This window comes from Aristolochia californica, unplaced genomic scaffold (assembly GCF_029961685.1).
Source record: "Aristolochia californica isolate CCGP_79_NKW_82.1479 unplaced genomic scaffold, dmAriCali1.0.hap1 SCAF_16, whole genome shotgun sequence".
NCBI classification, from domain to species: domain Eukaryota; kingdom Viridiplantae; phylum Streptophyta; class Magnoliopsida; order Piperales; family Aristolochiaceae; genus Aristolochia; species Aristolochia californica.
In genome coordinates, this window is record NW_027181837.1 from 18214714 (window position 1) to 18233790 (window position 19077).

Consider the following 19077-nt stretch of genomic DNA (forward strand, 5'->3'; position numbering starts at 1 on the left):
TCGAGACAACGCGAAGGAAGGGGACGAAGGCGATGGTGACGGAAGTGGTGGCGGCGATGGAAATAGAGGCGAAAGAGAGGGGAGGAAGAAATCGAACGGGCGATGAGTAGCTATCGACGACGACAATAGCAGACGGGAGGGGCTCGGCAGTGACGAGGGGAGGAAGAATTCCCCTCGCTCTTGCTCTCACTCCTGCTCCCGCTCCAGCTCCCGATTTAGCTTGTTAACGAGCCGGCTCGCGAGTCGTCGAGTCGAACTTGGATTCGGTCCAACTCGGCTAGTTAATTTAAACGAGCCGATTTCGGATCTCAAGCTCGGCTCAAACTCGAGAGATACCGAATCGAACCGAGCCGAGCTCGAGCCGCTCACGAGTCGACTCGGTTCGAAGCCACCCCTAAAGATAAGACATAAAGTTAAAATATATTTGGACTCTAAATATTATTTTCTAAGTTTAAAAAATCAATGAAAATTAATCCAAAAATTATAAAAATGCTTAATAAATTTAACTAGTGTCGTTTGTCATTCTTATTAGTCACTTAAATAAATTGAAGACCTATAGCCAAAGTAAGGCCTATGGAAGATTTTGAATTTCTATATTTTAGCTTGGAATGCAATCCTATGCTTTCCAATCAAATCCTTTGTGGTCGATTCTTTAACTTCAATATTGGCAAAAATATCAATGGTGGGTTTTTTTTAAAATTTTGATTTCTATAGTTATATGACTCTTGCAAGGGGAGTGCATCTAGTTAGCCTAGTTCAATTGTTTCATCCAATACAAGTTCTATAACATTGACCCATATTACAAATTATTTTTTACTTAATTTTTATTTTAAATAGTTAATAAATTATAATCCATGTACTTTAATATTTTAAAGTATTTCTATTTTAAATTTAAATTATTTATTTTATTTACTTATTTACTATTTTTTTAATTTTAATATCACATTTTAAATAATCAATTTTAAAGAAGCAGATAGAAGATAAATAATTACCCAAATGTTTAATCGTATTTTTATTTTATTTAATGAACGATAAATAAAAGAGTGGGGACAAAAGCGCACCGAATGCAGCCCCCCGCGCATTTTAGCATTTCTAACTGCCGACAGATCCTCTTGGGCTCACTCGGAGCTTCAAAGCACCGAGTGATTACAGATCCAGGAAAATCTCCTCGAAAGGTCGGTTTGGGTTCTCCTGTTTCAGAAATGATTGCTTCGTTCCTTCCTCGGAGCGATCTTCTTTAGTAGAACTCCTTCCTCATGGCGACTTCGTCTTCCTTTGCTTTGATCTGCTGTCTTTCGCTCTTTCTCACGCTTGGTTGTTGCAAAACTCTGAAACGAGATGGTAACTTTTTATTTTTATTTTTTATCTCATCTAATTGCCGTCGGAATTGGTGCTCTGCGTTCAAATTCTAGACTTTACGGATGCTAGTTAATGCAAGTGATCTATGGCAGACTTCGTATTCTTAGATTAGTTTGAGTTGGAATTGTACATTGTTTCCTTGAAATTGTTGTTCGAAAGCCCTGATTCAATACGTTGAAGTTCGGAGTTAGTCTTTTTTTTTTTAATTCTTGAAATCCTTCGATTGGCCTTTGTCATGGCGAAAGCATGTGATGGAGTTTCAATTATTGTTGCATGTTTTGAATTTTCTCAGTGCAGTTTCACTGGTGCGATATGCTATTGAGTTAAATCGTCTGGAAGACTGTTATCAGCTGAGACAAGGATCTGATCCTGTACTTGTACTCAGCTCATAAGCCTGGTTGTCACGATACAGCAGTGTGCCAGACCAGCGCGGACCTTTGGTTGGATACACTTACTGGATCTATTCTTGAAAACAGATTTTCTTCCAGAAAAAAAAAAACTGGTTTTGATAGGACACTAATCCATCAGTTAGACAGTTCCTCATGCTAGTACGGAAGAGATGGAACCTTTTAGTCACCAGAGGGGGGAATACATTGGTTTTTGTCACTTAATAGTAGTGAACACTAGAAGAAATAGCATTTAAAAAAAAAAAAAAAAAAAAAAAGGACACTAGAAGAAATAGATTTAAATCTTGTTTGCTCTGGAAATATTGTGCCAATTCTAGGGAACTACAATAAGTAAAAGTAGGAATTTCTTTGCTTATAGAATACAATCTGGTTTAATTCACATTCTATTAGTTATTCAGCTTGAGAAAGCACAGCTGGATTTCACGATCTGTTTATCTTGCATCCAAATCTAAAACAACTTTTGTACCTCCATCATTTTCTGGATTTTGACTAAAACTTATCTTGTGTGTGTCGAATTGATAAAGTTATATTAGAAAAAAAGAAAGCATAGGTGAGATCTACTTGTTGTTGATCCTACCGTCGATCTCATTTACTAGTTCTTTTAGTTTTTAGAGATTACCTCATGTATTACTTGAAGAGAAAGGGTTATGTTGATCTGTTTGAATCTGGCACAAATCTTTTTGGTTCTTAAAGTTGGGAGGAATGTCAGTAGAATAGGAAAAGAATAGAAAACTCATGCAGATGATAGTGATAGAGAAAAGAATCTCTATTGAGTCTGCATAATCGGTGTATGTATGCAAAAGGAGAAAGTACTTTCTCTCTCTCTAGCTTAATATTTTTTTTTTTTGTATAAGTTGATATGAGGCTAGAGAAGTAAGTTCAATTTATGCTGCTTTATGCCTCTGAGCATGATTTTCTGGTTGCAGTGAAAGCTTTGAATGAAATAAAGGCATCTCTTGGATGGAGGGTGGTTTATGCATGGGTTGGTGATGATCCTTGTGGGGATGGTGATCTACCACCATGGTCGGGTGTCACATGTTCAAATCAAGGAGACTATAGGGTTGTGACAGAATTGTAAGGATAAAAATTCCTTGTCATGTTAACAATTCTACCATGCTAGAGTTGTTTTTCCCTTTTATGTTATTTTTTTCCTTTTTTATGTTATTTTTTACACCTTTTTATGCTATCTTTCTTATTATTTATGCTAATCTTTTATATTGTAGAAATTTATTAGTTCATTCAGTATTTTGTCTTATGCTTAGATCTTTGTACTCTTTCATTCTATGAGTTTTCGATATCTTTAAAAAGAAAAAGAAAAAAGAGGATGCTGAAGAGCATCTGAGCATCTGAGATGTTGTAAATGCTTTTCCCTCCACACTCATTTACAATTATCTTTGTACTCTTTCATTCTTTGAGTTTCCAACATCTTTAAAAAAAAAAAAATTGAGGATGCTGAAACGCATCTGAGCATCTGAAATCTTGTAAATGCTTTTCCCAGCACACTCATTTACAATTATGATCTTTGTACTCTTTCATTCTATGAGCTCTCTAAACCTTTAAAAAGATAAAATTGAGGATTCTGTGAAGCATCTGGGATCCTGTAAATGCTTTTCCCACCAATAACTTATTCTAATTATAGAACAAGTTATCTATCTATCTATCTATCTATATATATTGTCACAAATTGAAAACAATGAAAGTTGAAAAATCTCTACTGTCAGAAGTAATGATTGGGTCTTTGTGATTGAAAATACAAGTACATGACTTTTTTTATTCTCTGTAAACTGATGTTTGTCATTGATTTTTTTATCTTGTCTGTCAAGTGGTTAATTATAATTAATCATGCTTTGTAGGGAAGTTTATGCCGTGTCAATTGTTGGGCCCTTTCCTGCCGCTGTAACTAACCTGTTGGATCTGACAAGACTGTGAGTACCAGAATCCTTTCCTAATTAAGTGGGTCCTGTGAAAGGTTTATGCCTGCTCTATCCTGTCCCTGATATAATTGAGTTTCCAGAAGAGTTGTAAAAGAACCATTATTATTATTTTTATATTCTTAGCAGACACAAACTGTTCTGAAATCTTCACTTAAACATGGCCACTGTAGTTTCTAGTTCCTTATCTTAACATGGCTGAGATAGTGTTGATTGCTTTTTCCTTGAAAAAGGGAAACAAAAAATCAATTCCAAAGAAATAAATTGAATAAGAAAGCAAAAACTTAATGTGAACTTATTTAATATCTTCACTTGAGTGTATCATCAAATTATCCTACTGCATACAGGCCTGTTTCATTTTGTCTAATTTATTTCATGCACATTTGTTTGACAGGGATCTTCACAATAATAAGTTGACTGGGCCAATCCCTCCTCAGATTGGACGGCTTAAACGTCTTAAAATTTTGTAACTTCTATGCTCCCCTTATCCTTTTTATCTTCTCCGCTCTATTCACATGAACTTCCCTTTTTCTCTTTTCTCTCTTTCTGTCTCCCCTGTTTGGTTATTCCATAGAATCAAGAAACTGGTAATATTTCATGTATGGACTTCCTCTTAATGATAATGTTTGGTATGATGTCCTGAGCTTTCTTCATTGATGGAGAACTGAAGCAACTTCCAAAAAGTGGTTATCTGTTTTTGAAGGAAATAAAATTGACCAGATGAATTTTTTCTTTATGTGGCTACTTAATGCTGGAGTTATTTCTTCTAGCAAGGATAAATAGATCAAGCAGTAAAGGTTCAGAGAATTCCTTTTACGGCACAGCCAAATAAGAACAGGAAAAGTGAGAACCACAGAGATTAGATGCTTTAGATACTGTCAGAGGATATAACTACCCTTTTTAAGTAACAAAAGTTTCTGTCCTTAGGCTAATGGAACTAATGGATTGTTTGATCCCTTAACTGTCAAGGGAAATCCTGTCAACATTTTGTGGTCCTAGCTGAAGAATGGATTTTAGTGATAATTTTGAGATCCTTTCAATGGGATATGAACTTTTATCCATTTTCTGGAAAAGTAGCTAGTGGGGGAGGCTTTCCAAAGATATGTTGCTGCGTTTTTTGAAGACTTGAAGGAGGATATCTCCATTGCCAAAAGCTTCAAGACGTTTTACTGCGTATACATATACAACAAAATTGTCTGTTTCGCGTCTAGTTCGACAACGAAGTTTGTAGTAGGATGGAGTTTGTTCTACAGGGGCGTGGAACATTAGTCATTCATTTATTAGGACTAAGTCTGGTCCTGAGTTAATGTTTGGTCCTAAACTTATGAGTTTGGGAATTAGAAAATTTTCACCTCCGATGTCGAGATGAACATTTTTGGCTTTGGCAGGAAGTGAAATATTATCTCTTGATCCGACTGTTACTTGAAGTGAAACTTCAAGCGTTTTCCATAATGTGGTTGGTAGTAAATTTTGTCTAGCTGGACAATAAGAACTTCCAGTATCGACAAGAGTGTGTATATGGAATTTGATGTATCCCGGAAGCTTTAGCATGACCGTAATATATGAATTTCCAGAGGCTATATGCTCTGCATTTATGCGGATACTCATTCGGAGAATGTTCTTGATGAGTCCGACATGTTTTCTGAGTTTTCCGATGTGGAAAACTCTGTTTCGAGATGAAGTTCATAGACTTCATCGTCTGACTAGATTTCATCGTGATGAATTATTTCCAATCCCTTTTCTTCGGCTAATACCATATAGGTATTGTACTGTTTTTTCTTATCATTAGGACAATCGCGGACGAAGTGTCCTTCTCTCTGGCATATCCAGTATTTGCATTTGCTCGGGGGTTTCCCCTTTGGGCAGTATGCATTTGACCCTTTACTGGATGTGGAGGGGCCAATATTTGTTCTTTTTCTAAAGTACCTCTTTCTAGGAGTATACTTGGATTGTTAACTTTTTTGTGTCCTAAATTTTTTCTTATGAAATTTCTTAGGATATTTTCTTTGCGTCTGGCTGTGTTTTTGGCAACCATAAGCTCCTACATTTTTGTTCTGGTTAGAGCAACATAATGTTTGTTTACATGCTTTACTACTTTTCTTTTGTAGTCTTTGCATTTCACAGAGGTTTGCCAGCATGTCTTGAACAAAACTATGTTTTCTTCCCAGTGTATCGGCATCTAGGAAGGATGCCATAGTTAAGCTGGGAAATTCTGGGTTATTTTGCCAGTATTTTGCAATATAGTCTTTTTCGTAGATAGTTGCAAAAGGTTCTGGTAATTTTGAATAAAAGATTGACATATATGATTTCTGATCCTCTCTTATTATTTTATAGAAATATTATGCAAATTCGCAGTAATATTTTTCATAAAAACAAATGTTACAAATTTGTAACTTGTTTAATTTTTGTAGAGTTCCTAAGCGTTTTCTAGCTTTAGAAGATTCATGAGTTGTTTCTAGGGTTAGATGTATTCCTAGAAATTCTTTTGAAATTCTTACAACAATTCCTTTTAAGATTGAAGCAATAGATGTTCCTTCATCTAGTGTCTTAAGACTTTTTGGAAGATTATCCCACTAGTTGGCTACATTACCCTGTAAGGCATGGGTAAAGAAATTATATGCTGAATCTCTATCCCAGGATTCATGCATATTCGTAGACACTTCTTTCCCATTCTTTAAGGATTTTTTCTCCATATTGTGGGCAATCAAGGTTGAGATAAAATCTAAATGGGTTTATGCTATTTATGGATCTCTGTCCTTTGTTAGCATGTGTTGGATTGACATTGGTGTATTTTGTCAAATACCTTTGTCCTCTTAAGGAGACTTTTGAGTGAGAGTATCGTCCGCTGTCTCGGAAGTTATCTTCCATGATTGTTTATCTTACTCTTGAAGAGTCTGCTTCATGTTGGCTGATATTGCCTCCACGGAGCATCCTAAATCTTTTACCAAGGTCATCTGCCTTTTTGTCTTTAGCAGAGTAATCCTTTTTCTTGGTATTTTCTGTTGCAACTTCGTTAGAGTCCCATGCCTCTGGTTCACTGTTTTGTTGTTCTTTTTGTTTATTGGAGGATGGTTTTTCCTCTTGAACATAATAAATCGGTTGTCATTCGAAAGTATTATATTCTGCGTAAACTTAATTCTTTGTAGATGACGATGCTTTGGAAGCGATCCTAAAAGCTAATGGTTTTGGATATTTTCTTCTAGGTGCTATGCATGGTGCAATATACATTAGTTTTTTAAGTCATCCGGTAATGTCAGGAAGGCCTAAAGGTAATGGAGTTTCCATATCTGTTAAATAGAAAAACTCATTCATTTTAGAAAGCTATATCTTAGAGCTTTCTTTGTAGATACCAGATCTTGCATTTTGTCTTTGTTTAGATTCTCTAAACTTTGTTTTATTTCTATTAATTCTTTAAAGAAAACAGGACTATTTATGTGGTCAATTTTTTCTAGGATAGTTTGACATTTTATTATTTCTCTGTCTTTATTCATTATAGAGAAAATTTACTTTATGCTATAGATCTTCGACAATATTTTCTAGCCTGGTAAGGGTCTTACTGTAAGACTCTTAAGGCTTGGTTGGAATAAGTGACTATTCTTTGTAAGTCACTGTTCCCTTGGACTGGGCCTAAGGACAAAGTGTCTTGAATATGCTTGTCATCTAAATCTATTTATAGGTTGGGCCAAGTTGTATAAGAAACTGGGCCTAAACCTAAGTTTGCTCTAACTCCTCCGAGTAGGGCTTTTTCAACATTGTTCTTCACTGAGTTATCTACGATAGCTGCTATGAAGGGTAAATTTTGGTTGATTCGTATTAGGCGATCTAATCCTATACGAACTTGTCCATAATGGACATATTTGAATCTTTTTAGCTTAACTAAATCTGATTCGCTTAGTAGTCTGTAGCAGAAAGTACCGGAGTCGGTATCTTGTATTTCTACAGATAATTCCTTCTGAAAAACGAAGGACTTTTCCTGGAATTCTATCCAGTCTTTGTTATAAACTTCAGTAATCCTTGGAATACTGATTGTCCATTTTTGTCCATCCTGCATGAGGTTAGGATGTTCTTCGTATTCTCCTTATGTTTCATGGTGTACATGAACACTTTGCTGGAGAAAAGTACATTCTATGCCTATTGGTTCAGACATTTAAAAATTTTAGTTGAGACTCTACCTCTTCTAATATTTGGAACAATATCTGAAGAAGACGTTCCAATTGGTATAAAGTTATGAACGGAGAGGTATGTTGAATAACAAGTTCTCTTAGTTCATCTATTTGTGTTAAAGCTCAGATTACTCGTATAAGACGATCTTTATCTACACTTTGTTGGTTTTTTACTTCGATTATTTTACAAATAACCTCTTGTAATTCTTTTCTACTTGGTTTTGTATTAGCCAATTTTGATTTCACCTTTCGGATATATTCGAATATCCTAGAGCTTTCAATTTCGTTATCCACAAAACTTTGTAAATCGGTGAGTTTTACTGTAGGTTTAGTATATCCTCCTTTTAGTATCTCAATATGGGTATTTATTCCTTTCTTGAGAAGTTTTACTTGTTTATTTACGTCGCTTTCAATTATTAGGCAAAGGAAAACTACGTATGCAGTGTATCGTTCACAACAACTTTTCATAAAGAAATTGTGGTGGATATCACCTAATAAATCCGTTATATTGTTTAATATTGGATTTTCTTTGTCATGCCATCCATGTGGATAACCTATTATTGGACAGACATTTGTTTGTCCAGTTTTAACACATTGTTGTAATAAGGTCCATTAAGTTCTTTCTGACTGACCATTTGTGGTCTTTGATACATTTGTGATATACAAATGTTTTTGGGATGCGACCGGTTTTTGGATCGAACTGTTTTGGGAGTATGTAAACCTAAACAGAAGAAATAAAGCTAATCCTTGGCTCTGATACCGTTTAAAAAATGTGACTCTCTCCTATACATAATATCATGATTGACTGCAATAAATGGTTACGTGGCTTTGTGACATCTGGGAACGATGCTTTTCCGTAGTGGAGACAGATTACATCTCTTCGAGCCGGTAGACCTGCTCCTGGAAGTACTCCAACCTATGTAACCCTTATTCATATCTTTCATGGATATTTTTATCTTAATCACATAGTAGTAATCTATGGCAGAAAATTTCTTACAATAGAGACCTAATAGTTTTTAATAGGCCCAACATGACTTGTGCTACTCCTTAATGCTATTAAGGGTTTGACCCTATTCCTGCCGGTTTACCACCACGTGGGCTAAATCGTCATGCGACCTCGCGGTTTTCAGAGGTCCCCAAGCCATACATGTCAACCGATGCGGCTCCATGGCTACTTCAGCAGGTAGAGCACAACTTCTTTTCGTTTTCTACCTCGATCGTAGCAAATAACACTAAGTACCTAATTTCGATCCTATTTGGCACTATTTCGATACTATTTAAGTGACACTATTCTAATCAGTTACTATTAAGATTACAAAACAAACATAATATAAACAAGACACTGTGGAGATCAAACAATAAACATGCGGGGATGAACAGTACAAACAAATACTGTGGAGATTCAAATATATTTATATGTGGAATTAACAATAAAAAACGAACACTGTAGAGATTTAAAATTACAAACATGCAGAAAATAATATTGTTCAAAATAAAAATTAAAACTAATTACATACATAACTCCCTAAGTTATTGACCGTGTTACTGGTCGGCTTCCTCTTTTTTACTCAGCCATTACGGTTGTTTTGCACATACCGTGCTTTGAGAACTTTGTCGGGGAACGCTTGCTAGAAATCGCCTTCTTTCTCAGAAAACTCCCGAGTGATTTTCAAATGCCTTGAACTTCATATGGGCTTTGATTTTATAGCCAAGAGTAGAAAAATCTTTCCTCTTTTGCCCTTGAACGAAAAGTTCTGGTTTAAAGACGAAGGGTAACTTTCATCTTTTCTTTTTCCATTCTTACCATTGCATTATTGCCTTTAGCGCCGAAAGTGGGGGTAAACGGTTCTTTTCAGCTTCTGACGTCATCTTGCTGACGTAAAAGAATCTTTTGGTGGAGCGATCGCCTTCATTCTGACATATTGTCATTAGACGGCTGCCTTTTCTTGCGCAGTTGACACGTGTGCTTTTTTTGGAAGATCTTCTAGGCCATTTTGCAAAAACCTTCTTTTGTCAATTTACTGAATGGGATATTACCATTATGTAATTTCTTTAGCGTTTCTTCAAGACTCTTCTGAATTGTTGTCGGAGTCTCTTTATAGCTTTGTGCTACAATTGTCAATGGGACTGAGGTTTTGTGGACAAAACATTTCTTCTTTTGTACCAGTTGTTCTATGTATTGGGTTAGAGTTTTGAGTTCTTGTACACGTCTGGTTTGCCAGACCGACTCAGGGCAAGGCTTTGCTTTTGGAATGTGAGTGGGGTCATATCCGTTTGTGTCACCTTCTTTGACAGATTCAAGTGTGATAACCGCAATACTTGGAAATAGCTTGTTGTCGTCAATTTTATCAGCAATACAGGAAACGATTTTAAGTCAGATCCAGTTGCATTTGGTTATGGTCATAAAGCTTTTGCAAGCCTCCGTAACTTCTTTCAACATTCGCTCAAGCGTCGATAAATCGGTAGCTTGCAACAGAATTTGCCCTCAGAATCATATTCTGGAAAAATTAGCAGCTTTCCCGAATGAAATAAAAGATGTAAAACAACTTCAACGTTTTTTAGGATGTCTAACTTATGCTGAACAATTCATGAAGAATTTAACAGAAATTAGAAAACCCTTTCAGCAGAAATTAAGAAAGGATGTCAAATGGGAATGGAATCCCGATGACAGTTCTAGAGTAACCAGGATCAAACAAATGATATCCCATCTTTCGGCGTTAACTCTACCTGATCTAGATGCAAAACTAATTTTAGAAACCGACGCTTCAGATCATACATGGGCAGCGGTACTAAAATGTAAAACCAATGATTCTAAAAAAGAGTATGAAAATATACCTCAGGAATATTTACATCTGCTGAAATAAATTATCATTCATATGAAAAAGAAATTTTAGCAATAAAAAAAGGGATAGAGAAATTTTATGTTTATCTTGGCCCAAAGAATTTCTCGTTACAACTAACTGTAAGAATTTTGTTGGTTTTATGACAAGAAATTTAGAAGATTCACTTTGTCGTGGTAGATTACTCCTCTAGCAACAGTGGTTCTTTCAAGTCTCTTTTACTGTTGAACACATTAAAGGAGACAAAAATTATTTACCTGATACCCTTACTCAAGAATTTTCTTCTGTTTCAGACAAGTAAAGAAGATGGATCCCCTCAGTAGCACTAACGGATTTAGCAACAACAATAGCCACTCTTACGGGTATTGCTCTCGACGCTGCAGTCTCTTTTCGACAATCTCCTAGTTCTTTTGGAACGAGGAGAACTTTTAGAGAATTGTGTACGTTTCGGGTTAAACGGAGATGATTTACAGCTTAAGGTTAAGCAGTTAATCAATGAACTACAAGAACTCCAAAAAAGGCGAACCCGCCAAGTTCTTCTGGGACTTCTACCGGATCCGCTTCACGGGAAAGGAAGCATTAACGTCTGCTTCACAACAGACGGATGACTGTAGTATTCTGCTGAGTACAAGTCTAATCGGGGTTTCTACCGATTATGCTATGCATAAAAATGAAACCATAACTCAGTCTTCTAGTAAGAGAGAGGAATGAGGGACTTCTACAGGAAGCCATAACGACTCTAGAACCCATGGAGACGGACAAGCCAAAGAAAAATACTTCTTTCAAGTCAAAGTTAGTTACCCCATCCGAGTTCACTAGGTTGAAAAACCTCGGTAAACCGAATAAAATTGAGTTTAATGAGTATGATGAGTATGATTTTCTTAAGAAAATCAAACCTCTAAAACTAACAGACATCATGTTTGAAGAACCTTCGTTACACCCTCAAAAGGTGGACAACGTTCGTTCAAAAACTTCGTCTGATCATATTGTTCAATTTCAGAGATGGGATGAACAAATTGGACAAGTGATGAATACTCCCTTTTTCACTACATACTCTAGCTATCGTTGGAATCAAGTAATACTTAGTCAGGAAGTTGACTCTAAATATGTATCCATTATTTATACATATGGATTCTGAGGGCAAATTCTGTTGCAAGCTACCGATTTATTGGCGCTTGAGCGAATGCCGAAAGAAGTTATGGAGGCTTGCAAAGCTTTATTACCATAACCAAATTATTATGGTCTTGGGTTAAGTACCTCTGTCTTCCGCTCCTAACAGGCCGGTCTTTTAGGTAGTATTGGCTAGGTGCTTAACATTTGGTATCAGAGCAGGCGCTACGTCCCGAGTTCGATTCCCTGCGGCTGTGGGCGATCACGTCGCTCGGATGCAGCTAACACCTCATCGCTATGTGGGTAAAATCCGACGTGGTCGCCGGCTCGTGATGGTGGGTGTATTGTTATGGTCCTGGGTTAAGTACCTCTGCCTTCCGCTCCTAACAGGCCGGTCTTTTGGGTAGTATTGGCTAGGTCCTTAACATGCAACTGGATCTGACTTAAAATCGTTTCCTGTATTGCTGATAAAATTGACGACATCAAGCTATTTCCAAGTATTGCAGTTATCACACTTGGATCTGTCAAAGAAGGCGACACAAACGGATATGACCCCACTCACATTCCAAAAGCAAAGCCTTGCCCTGAGTCGGTCTGGCAAACCAGACGTGTACAAGGACTCAAAACTCTAACCCAGTACATAGAACAACTGGTACAGAAGAAGAAATGTTTTGTCCACAAAACCTCGGTCCCACTGACAATTGTAGCACGAAGCTATAAAGAGACTCCAACAACAATTCAGATGAGTCTTGAAGAAACGCTGAAGAAATTACATAATGGTAATATCTCATTCAACAAATTGACAAAAGAAGGTTTTTGCAATATGGCCCAGAAGACCTTCCAGAAGAAGCACACGTGTCAACTGTGCAAGAAAAGGCAGCCGTCTGATGACAATATGTCAGAATGAAGGCGACCGCTCCACCAAAAGATTCTTTTACGTCAGCAAAATGACGTCAAAAGCTGAAAAGACCCATTTACACCCACTTTCGTCGCCGAAAGGCAATAATGCGAAGGTAAGAATGGAAAAAGAAAAGATGAAAGTTACCCTTCGTCTTTAAACCAGAACCTTTCGTTCCAGGGCAGAAGAGGAAAGATTTTCCTACTCTTGGCAATAAATTCAAAGCCCAGATGAAGTTCAAGGCATTCGAAAATTAAAGAAGGCCATTTTTGGCAAGCGTTCCCTGGCAAAGTTCTCAAAGCACGGTATGTGCAAAACCGCCATAATGCCTGAGTAAAAAAGAGGGAGCCGACCGGTAACACGGTCGATAACTTCGGGAGTTATGCATGTTTGTTTTTTTATTGTTAATTCCGCATATAAATATATTTGAACCTCCACAGTATTTGTTTGTACTATTCATCCCTACATGTTTATTGTTTGATCTCCATAGTGTCTTGTTTGTTTTGTAATCTTAATAGTAACTGTTTAGAATAGTGTCACTTAAATAGTATCGAAATAATGCCAAATAGGATCGAAGTTAGGTACTTAGTGTTATTCGGCTATGCTCCGAGGTAAAAAACGAAACGGAGTTGTGCTCTACCCTGTTGAAGCAGCCATGGAGCCGCATCGGTTGACATGTACGGCTTAGGGACCTCTGAAAACCACGAGGTCGCATGACGATTTAGCCCACGTGGTGGTAAGCCGGCAGGAATAGGGTCAAACCCTGAATAGCATTAAGTAGCAGCAGAAGTCATGTTGGGCCTATTAGAAACTTTAGGTCTCTATTGTAAGAAGTTTACTGCCATAGATTACTATTGTGTGATTAAGATAATAATATCTATGAAAGGTTGGAATAAGGGTTATATAGGCTGGAATACTTTCGGGTGTAGGTCTACCGACTTGAAGAGATGTAATCTATCTCCACTACAGAAAAGCATCGTTCCCAGATGTCATAATGCCGCGTAACCATTTGCTGTAGTCAATCATGATATTATGTATAGGAGAGAGTCACATTTTTAAATGGTATCAAAGCCAAGGATTAGCTTTGGTTCTTCTGTTTAGGTTTAAATACACCCAAAAACCGGTCACATCCCAAAAACATTTGTATATCACAAATGTATCTAAGACCACAAATGATCAGTCAGAAGGAACTTAACGGACCTTATTACAACACCGTGTTAAAAATTGGACAAACAAATGTTTGTCCAATAATAGGCTATCCACATGGATGACATGACAAAGAAAATCCAATATTAAACAATATAATGGATTTAGTAGGTGATATCCACCACAGTTTCTTTATAAAAAGTTGTTGTGAACGATACACTGCAAAATACTTAGCTTTCCTTTGCCTAGGAATTGAAAGCGACGTAAATAAACAAGTAAAACTTCTCAAGAAAGGAAGAAGAGACAAAGTCTCAACTAAAATTTCTTAATGTCTGAGCCAATAGGCATAGAATGTACTTCTCTCCAGCAAAGTGTTCATGTACACCATGAAACAGGATGGACAATCAGTATTCCAAGGATTACTGAAGTTTATAATAAAGACTGGATAGAATTCCAAAAAAAGTTCTTCGTTTTTCTGAAGGAATTATCTTTAGAAATACAAGATACCGACTCCGGTACTTTCTGCTACAGACTACTAAGCGAATCAGATTTAATTAAGATAAAAAGATTCAAATATGTCTATTATGGACTAATTCGTATATGATTAGATCCCCTAATACGAATCAACCAAAATTTACCCTTCATAGCAATTATCGTAGATAACTTAGTGAAGAAAAACTTTGAAAAAGCCCTACTCGGAGGAGTTAGAGCAAACTTAGGTTTAGGACTAGTTTATTATACAACTTGGCCCAACCTATAAATAGATTTAGATGACAAGCATATTCAAGATACTTTGTCCTTAAAATTCTACACAGATAACTAGTCAAAAAATGGCATTCAACCAGGAAGAAGAGTGATGCGCATAGTCATATGCGTAGTAGCGAGAGGAATCAATACTGGTAAGGTACTAGTAAAAAATTCAAAGAAAATAACGGAATTATCCAAAATATTGAATATTTTGAGAACTTGACCATAGAAGAATATAGTCATTTAAAACTAGACTTCTTAAGGTGAATATAGTCATTTAAAAAAAAGGTGAATATAGATCGAGGGTGTGTTTGTGCCAATAGGAAAGTGTAGAAGAAAAATGCCATAGGAAATTTTTCCTGTTGACCAAAATTTTCCAGCATTTGTGCCATTCTCGGGGATAGAAAAACTTTCCTCTTGATTCTTCTTGATTCTTCTTGATTCTTATTACCTTTAAGAAATGTCAAAAAGAATAGGAAAATGAGTTTCCTATTGCTCCAATAGGAAACTATAGGAAAAATAAACCAAGAAGCACTAAAGTGGTTTTTGATCACTTACCTTTTATTTTTAACCTTATTTTTATTCTTTATAAAAATTAATTTATTTCTAGTGTAAATACTAACACCATAGCTAATTTTCCCATTGTTTCTTATGGCTGCACAAAAATAAGAAAACCAGTCCAAGAGAATTTTTTCTGATAGGAAAATTTTCTAATGAAAAAATTAGTCTAAGGGGAAATGATTTTTCTGTTATTTGATTTTCCTATGGCGGGACAAACTGCCCCTCAGGTTGATTCCCCTTAGAAAAGATTAAGAGTGGAAAAACTTGTTCTCTGGGAAATTGTCTTCTTGATAGTAGACTGTTATCACCAAGCAATACTTTTTGGCTGTTTGAGAGGTTTATGTGGTAGTGTTGATTTGAGCCAGCGTGTGAAGTGAATTTTCTCAGATGGTTTGAACACGATGATTGTCCATTATTGGCAGTGCCTCTAGTCCTTTTATTTTCTCTTTCCTTTTGCCAATCTTTATAATTCCAAGCACTGAAGGTGGGCCAAGTTACTGAAGCTTGGGACTACATCAGTATGCTTAAAAATTTCTTGAAATGATTGTAGAAACATTATACTGAGCAACACATTTTGGCTGTTGCTTGCTGCCAGTTATGAGAAACTTGAGATATTTTGTGTTCATATTGCTAGGAACCCAGAGAAGAAAGTTGTTAGAAAGGTTCTATCCTTTTTCTGTTTGTCTTTTAGATGTGCTGGGAGGAAATTTGGGAAAATGGGCAAGCATAAAATTAGTGAAAAATGTAAATTGGTAGAGATTGCTGGTGTGAACCTTAAAGAGTTAATGAAACAGCTTCACAGCTTAGTCATATTTTCCTTCTATTATTTATTCGTACTTGGTGGATTTGTTGTCGTATATCTCTGTCCAGTTTTTGTGTTGGTTTGTGTATTTAGATCAAAACATTCTCTGCACCCATAAAATAGCTAAAAGATGCAGGTGTCAACTTGGGACAAAGTCTTTAAGCCAGATATTTTCCTATAACTTTTCCTTCTTCAGTGATGAATTTTTTGTAAAAATTACTAAATACTGACATGTTCCTTAAAGGTTGTTAAACAGCATGTTGTTATTCTTAAAAGGGAATTAGCCAGGCCAATTATTAGAAAATGGGTCTGTAGGTTTTAGGTGCTCAATTGAGAAAGCAAAATAGTAACTGCAAAAGGTGGAAAGGAAGAGGGAGTGTTGAGGAAAAAATGGAGACAAAGAGATGAGGAATGGGTCAGGAAGTCTTATACCAATCCATGCTCTTTTCCTTCTATGGTATTGCTTTGGACAGTCTTGTTAAATCTTATTTGTTTTTTGTTTTGAGAGTTGGTTTTTCTCTTTAATTAGTATTCTTCTCCATTCTGAATTATTCCAGTTACTCTTGTTTGTTATAGAATTATCTGGATTTCATGGTCTACTAATGTATTGAGTGTATGGCAGGAATTTGAGGTGGAATAAGCTACAATATGTCATTCCTCCTGAAATTGGTGAACTGAAGAAGTTAACACATTTGTGAGCACTCTTACTGGATACCCTTTCTTCTGGAAGTCCTCTTTTTGTTTGTTCATTAGCACTTCCTGTAGGTACTTGAGCTTCAATAATTTCAAGGGGGAAATACCCAAGGAGCTTGCTAATCTACCCGAACTCCGTTATCTCTATCTACATGAGAACCGTTTTAGTGGTCGAATTCCACCTGAACTGGGGAATATCCCGAATCTACGACACTTGTATGAATCTCTCTTTGCTTTCATCTGGATTCAATGTACGAGTGAGTCTATCAGCTAAATTTAGACCTCATTGATCAGGGATGTTGGCAACAATCATTTGGTGGGTACAATAAGGGAGCTTATCCGTTACGAGGGAAGTTTTCCATCTTTACGCAATCTGTAAGTGGATATTAAGTGTTTTTTCTCATGCATGATTTTATTATGGTGATTCATCACATGAATATCTGTCTTGACCTATGGCGACAAGTGCTTGCTCATATTGAGCACGAGACATGTTATACAACTATATTCAGAATTAAGTTTTTATTCTTGTTTCTTGATGCTGGCGGTGTGCTATATCAATGTATTTATTGATATATTTCTGGTTATTTCTTCCTTCATTAGATTGCGTTTTATTCTGAACTTTCTCAGTGATTGGGATCTGGACCCAGTTTCTGTAGTGTGTCACTTTGTTCAATTTTACATACATCGGCATCGGAATAATAGGTTTCTGAAGACGAGTACTCAATCAACTTTTGAATTTTCTGTGCTGCGTTTAGTTTTAAATAATGTTTTCTAACTGTATCCTGTGCGTCTATGCCTATGTTGGCACGGTCTTAGAAAGCATATTGAACCACTGAGCATTTGAATAGCAATTTCTTTGCAATTTTCTTTATTCGTCTTCTGCAGGTATCTGAATAGCAATTTCTTAACTGGAGGGGTGCCAGCACAACTTGCAAACTTAACAAACCTAGAGATCTTGTAAGTGTATCCTTGATCGTCTTACAAAGAGCCATTTACTGAAGCACTTGCACACGTTTATTACCATCATAAATTCTAAGAGTTCCTCTGTTTTGCTTGTAGGTACCTGTCTTACAACAAAATGTCCGGGATAATACCTTCGGCCATTGCAAATATTCCTAAATTGACTTACTTGTGCGTCTTATTATACGACTTCAGTTCTCAAAAGAGTTGTGTTCAAATGGGTGCAGAGGCGGACAGTTTTTTAATCTTGTTTTGTTGTGATTTTTCAGGTATTTGGATCATAACTTATTTACGGGGAGGATACCAGATTCGATCTACAAACATCCTTTCTTGAAAGTGATGTGAGTTACTCCACATACCTAGATCATACTTGAGAATGTCCTTAAAATCATACTAATAAGAAAAAGTGGATGATGACAACGCAGGTACATAGAAGGGAACCAATTCAAGCCAGGAGTAAACCCAAAGGGTGTGCCCAAGGTTCTTGAGGTCGCTGACACCGATTTCTTATTTTAATTCACGTTGATATTTTTTTTTTATTAAGCAGGGGCTTAATTTATTTATAGATCCATCTCTCCAGTAAAAATAGCGATTACTGTTGTCCCACTTCAGCATTTGAGAGCCTTCGGGTTGAATTAGATTGTTTATTTGCTACCTTTACTGCAACAGACTTTGTTGGTTGGACACACTTTCAATTTGCATTGGGATTTGGGTTGTCCAACAAACTGGTTCTTTGAACTCAGACAATGATTTATTGATCGATGGACTGATCGATCAATATGTTATTGTTGGTCTGATTGATCAATCAAACAAAATTCCCTCTAGTTGTGCAATGCATTTCCTATAATTGATCGATCATACTTGTCCCTTACTAGCAAGGTTCTATCTGATCGATCATTTTATGTGAAATTTGCTTGTTTGGGTAGAAATGATCGATCAATCCAAGTGGGATGATTGATCATGCTTTATAGCATGAAATAGTCATGTTTTGGATGATCGATCAATCGATTATTGTTGATCGATCATACTTTATATTTCTGGCATGCGCAATCATGGATGATCGATCAATCGATTATTGTTGATCGATCATATTTTATATTTCTGGCATGCGTAATCCTAGATGATCGATCATTCCGATGCCAATTCAACAAAGTAGTCTTTCAAAGCATGAAAATATTTTTCTCTAAGTGTTCTAGCATGTTCTAAATGATGGTGTTTATGATGTTCCTAAACATGTTTAAGGGCAAATTATGACCTAAATCTTCGATTTCACACTTGTACTAAAAGAAAGGAGTTTAGAATAGTCTCCTACATAAATGACTAAGTTTTGACATTTGAATCTTACACTTGAAATCCGGTCTTCTCGTTATCTTGTTCCATGTGGGTGCTTCTTCAAGAGGCATTCTTCAATGGTGTTTGAGGTCTTGAGTTAGGTTTGATTATTTTGAAGCTTAGACCTT

General features: G+C 36.4%; 1 protein-coding gene across 1 annotated transcript; it reads left to right on the forward strand.

The window, feature by feature from the left end:
- Positions 1–1133: 1133 nt before the first annotated feature.
- On the forward strand, positions 1134–18305 carry LOC137952880 (probable leucine-rich repeat receptor-like protein kinase At1g35710). The gene is made up of 11 exons (XM_068799981.1): positions 1134–1341; positions 2693–2840; positions 3620–3691; positions 4092–4163; positions 16587–16658; positions 16730–16873; positions 16952–17032; positions 17543–17614; positions 17717–17788; positions 17887–17958; positions 18043–18305. The coding sequence occupies exons 1-11, from the start codon at positions 1257–1259 to the stop codon at positions 18131–18133; spliced, it is 981 nt and encodes a 326-aa protein (XP_068656082.1). The 5' UTR covers positions 1134–1256; the 3' UTR covers positions 18134–18305.
- The last annotated feature ends 772 nt before the right edge of the window (positions 18306–19077 follow it).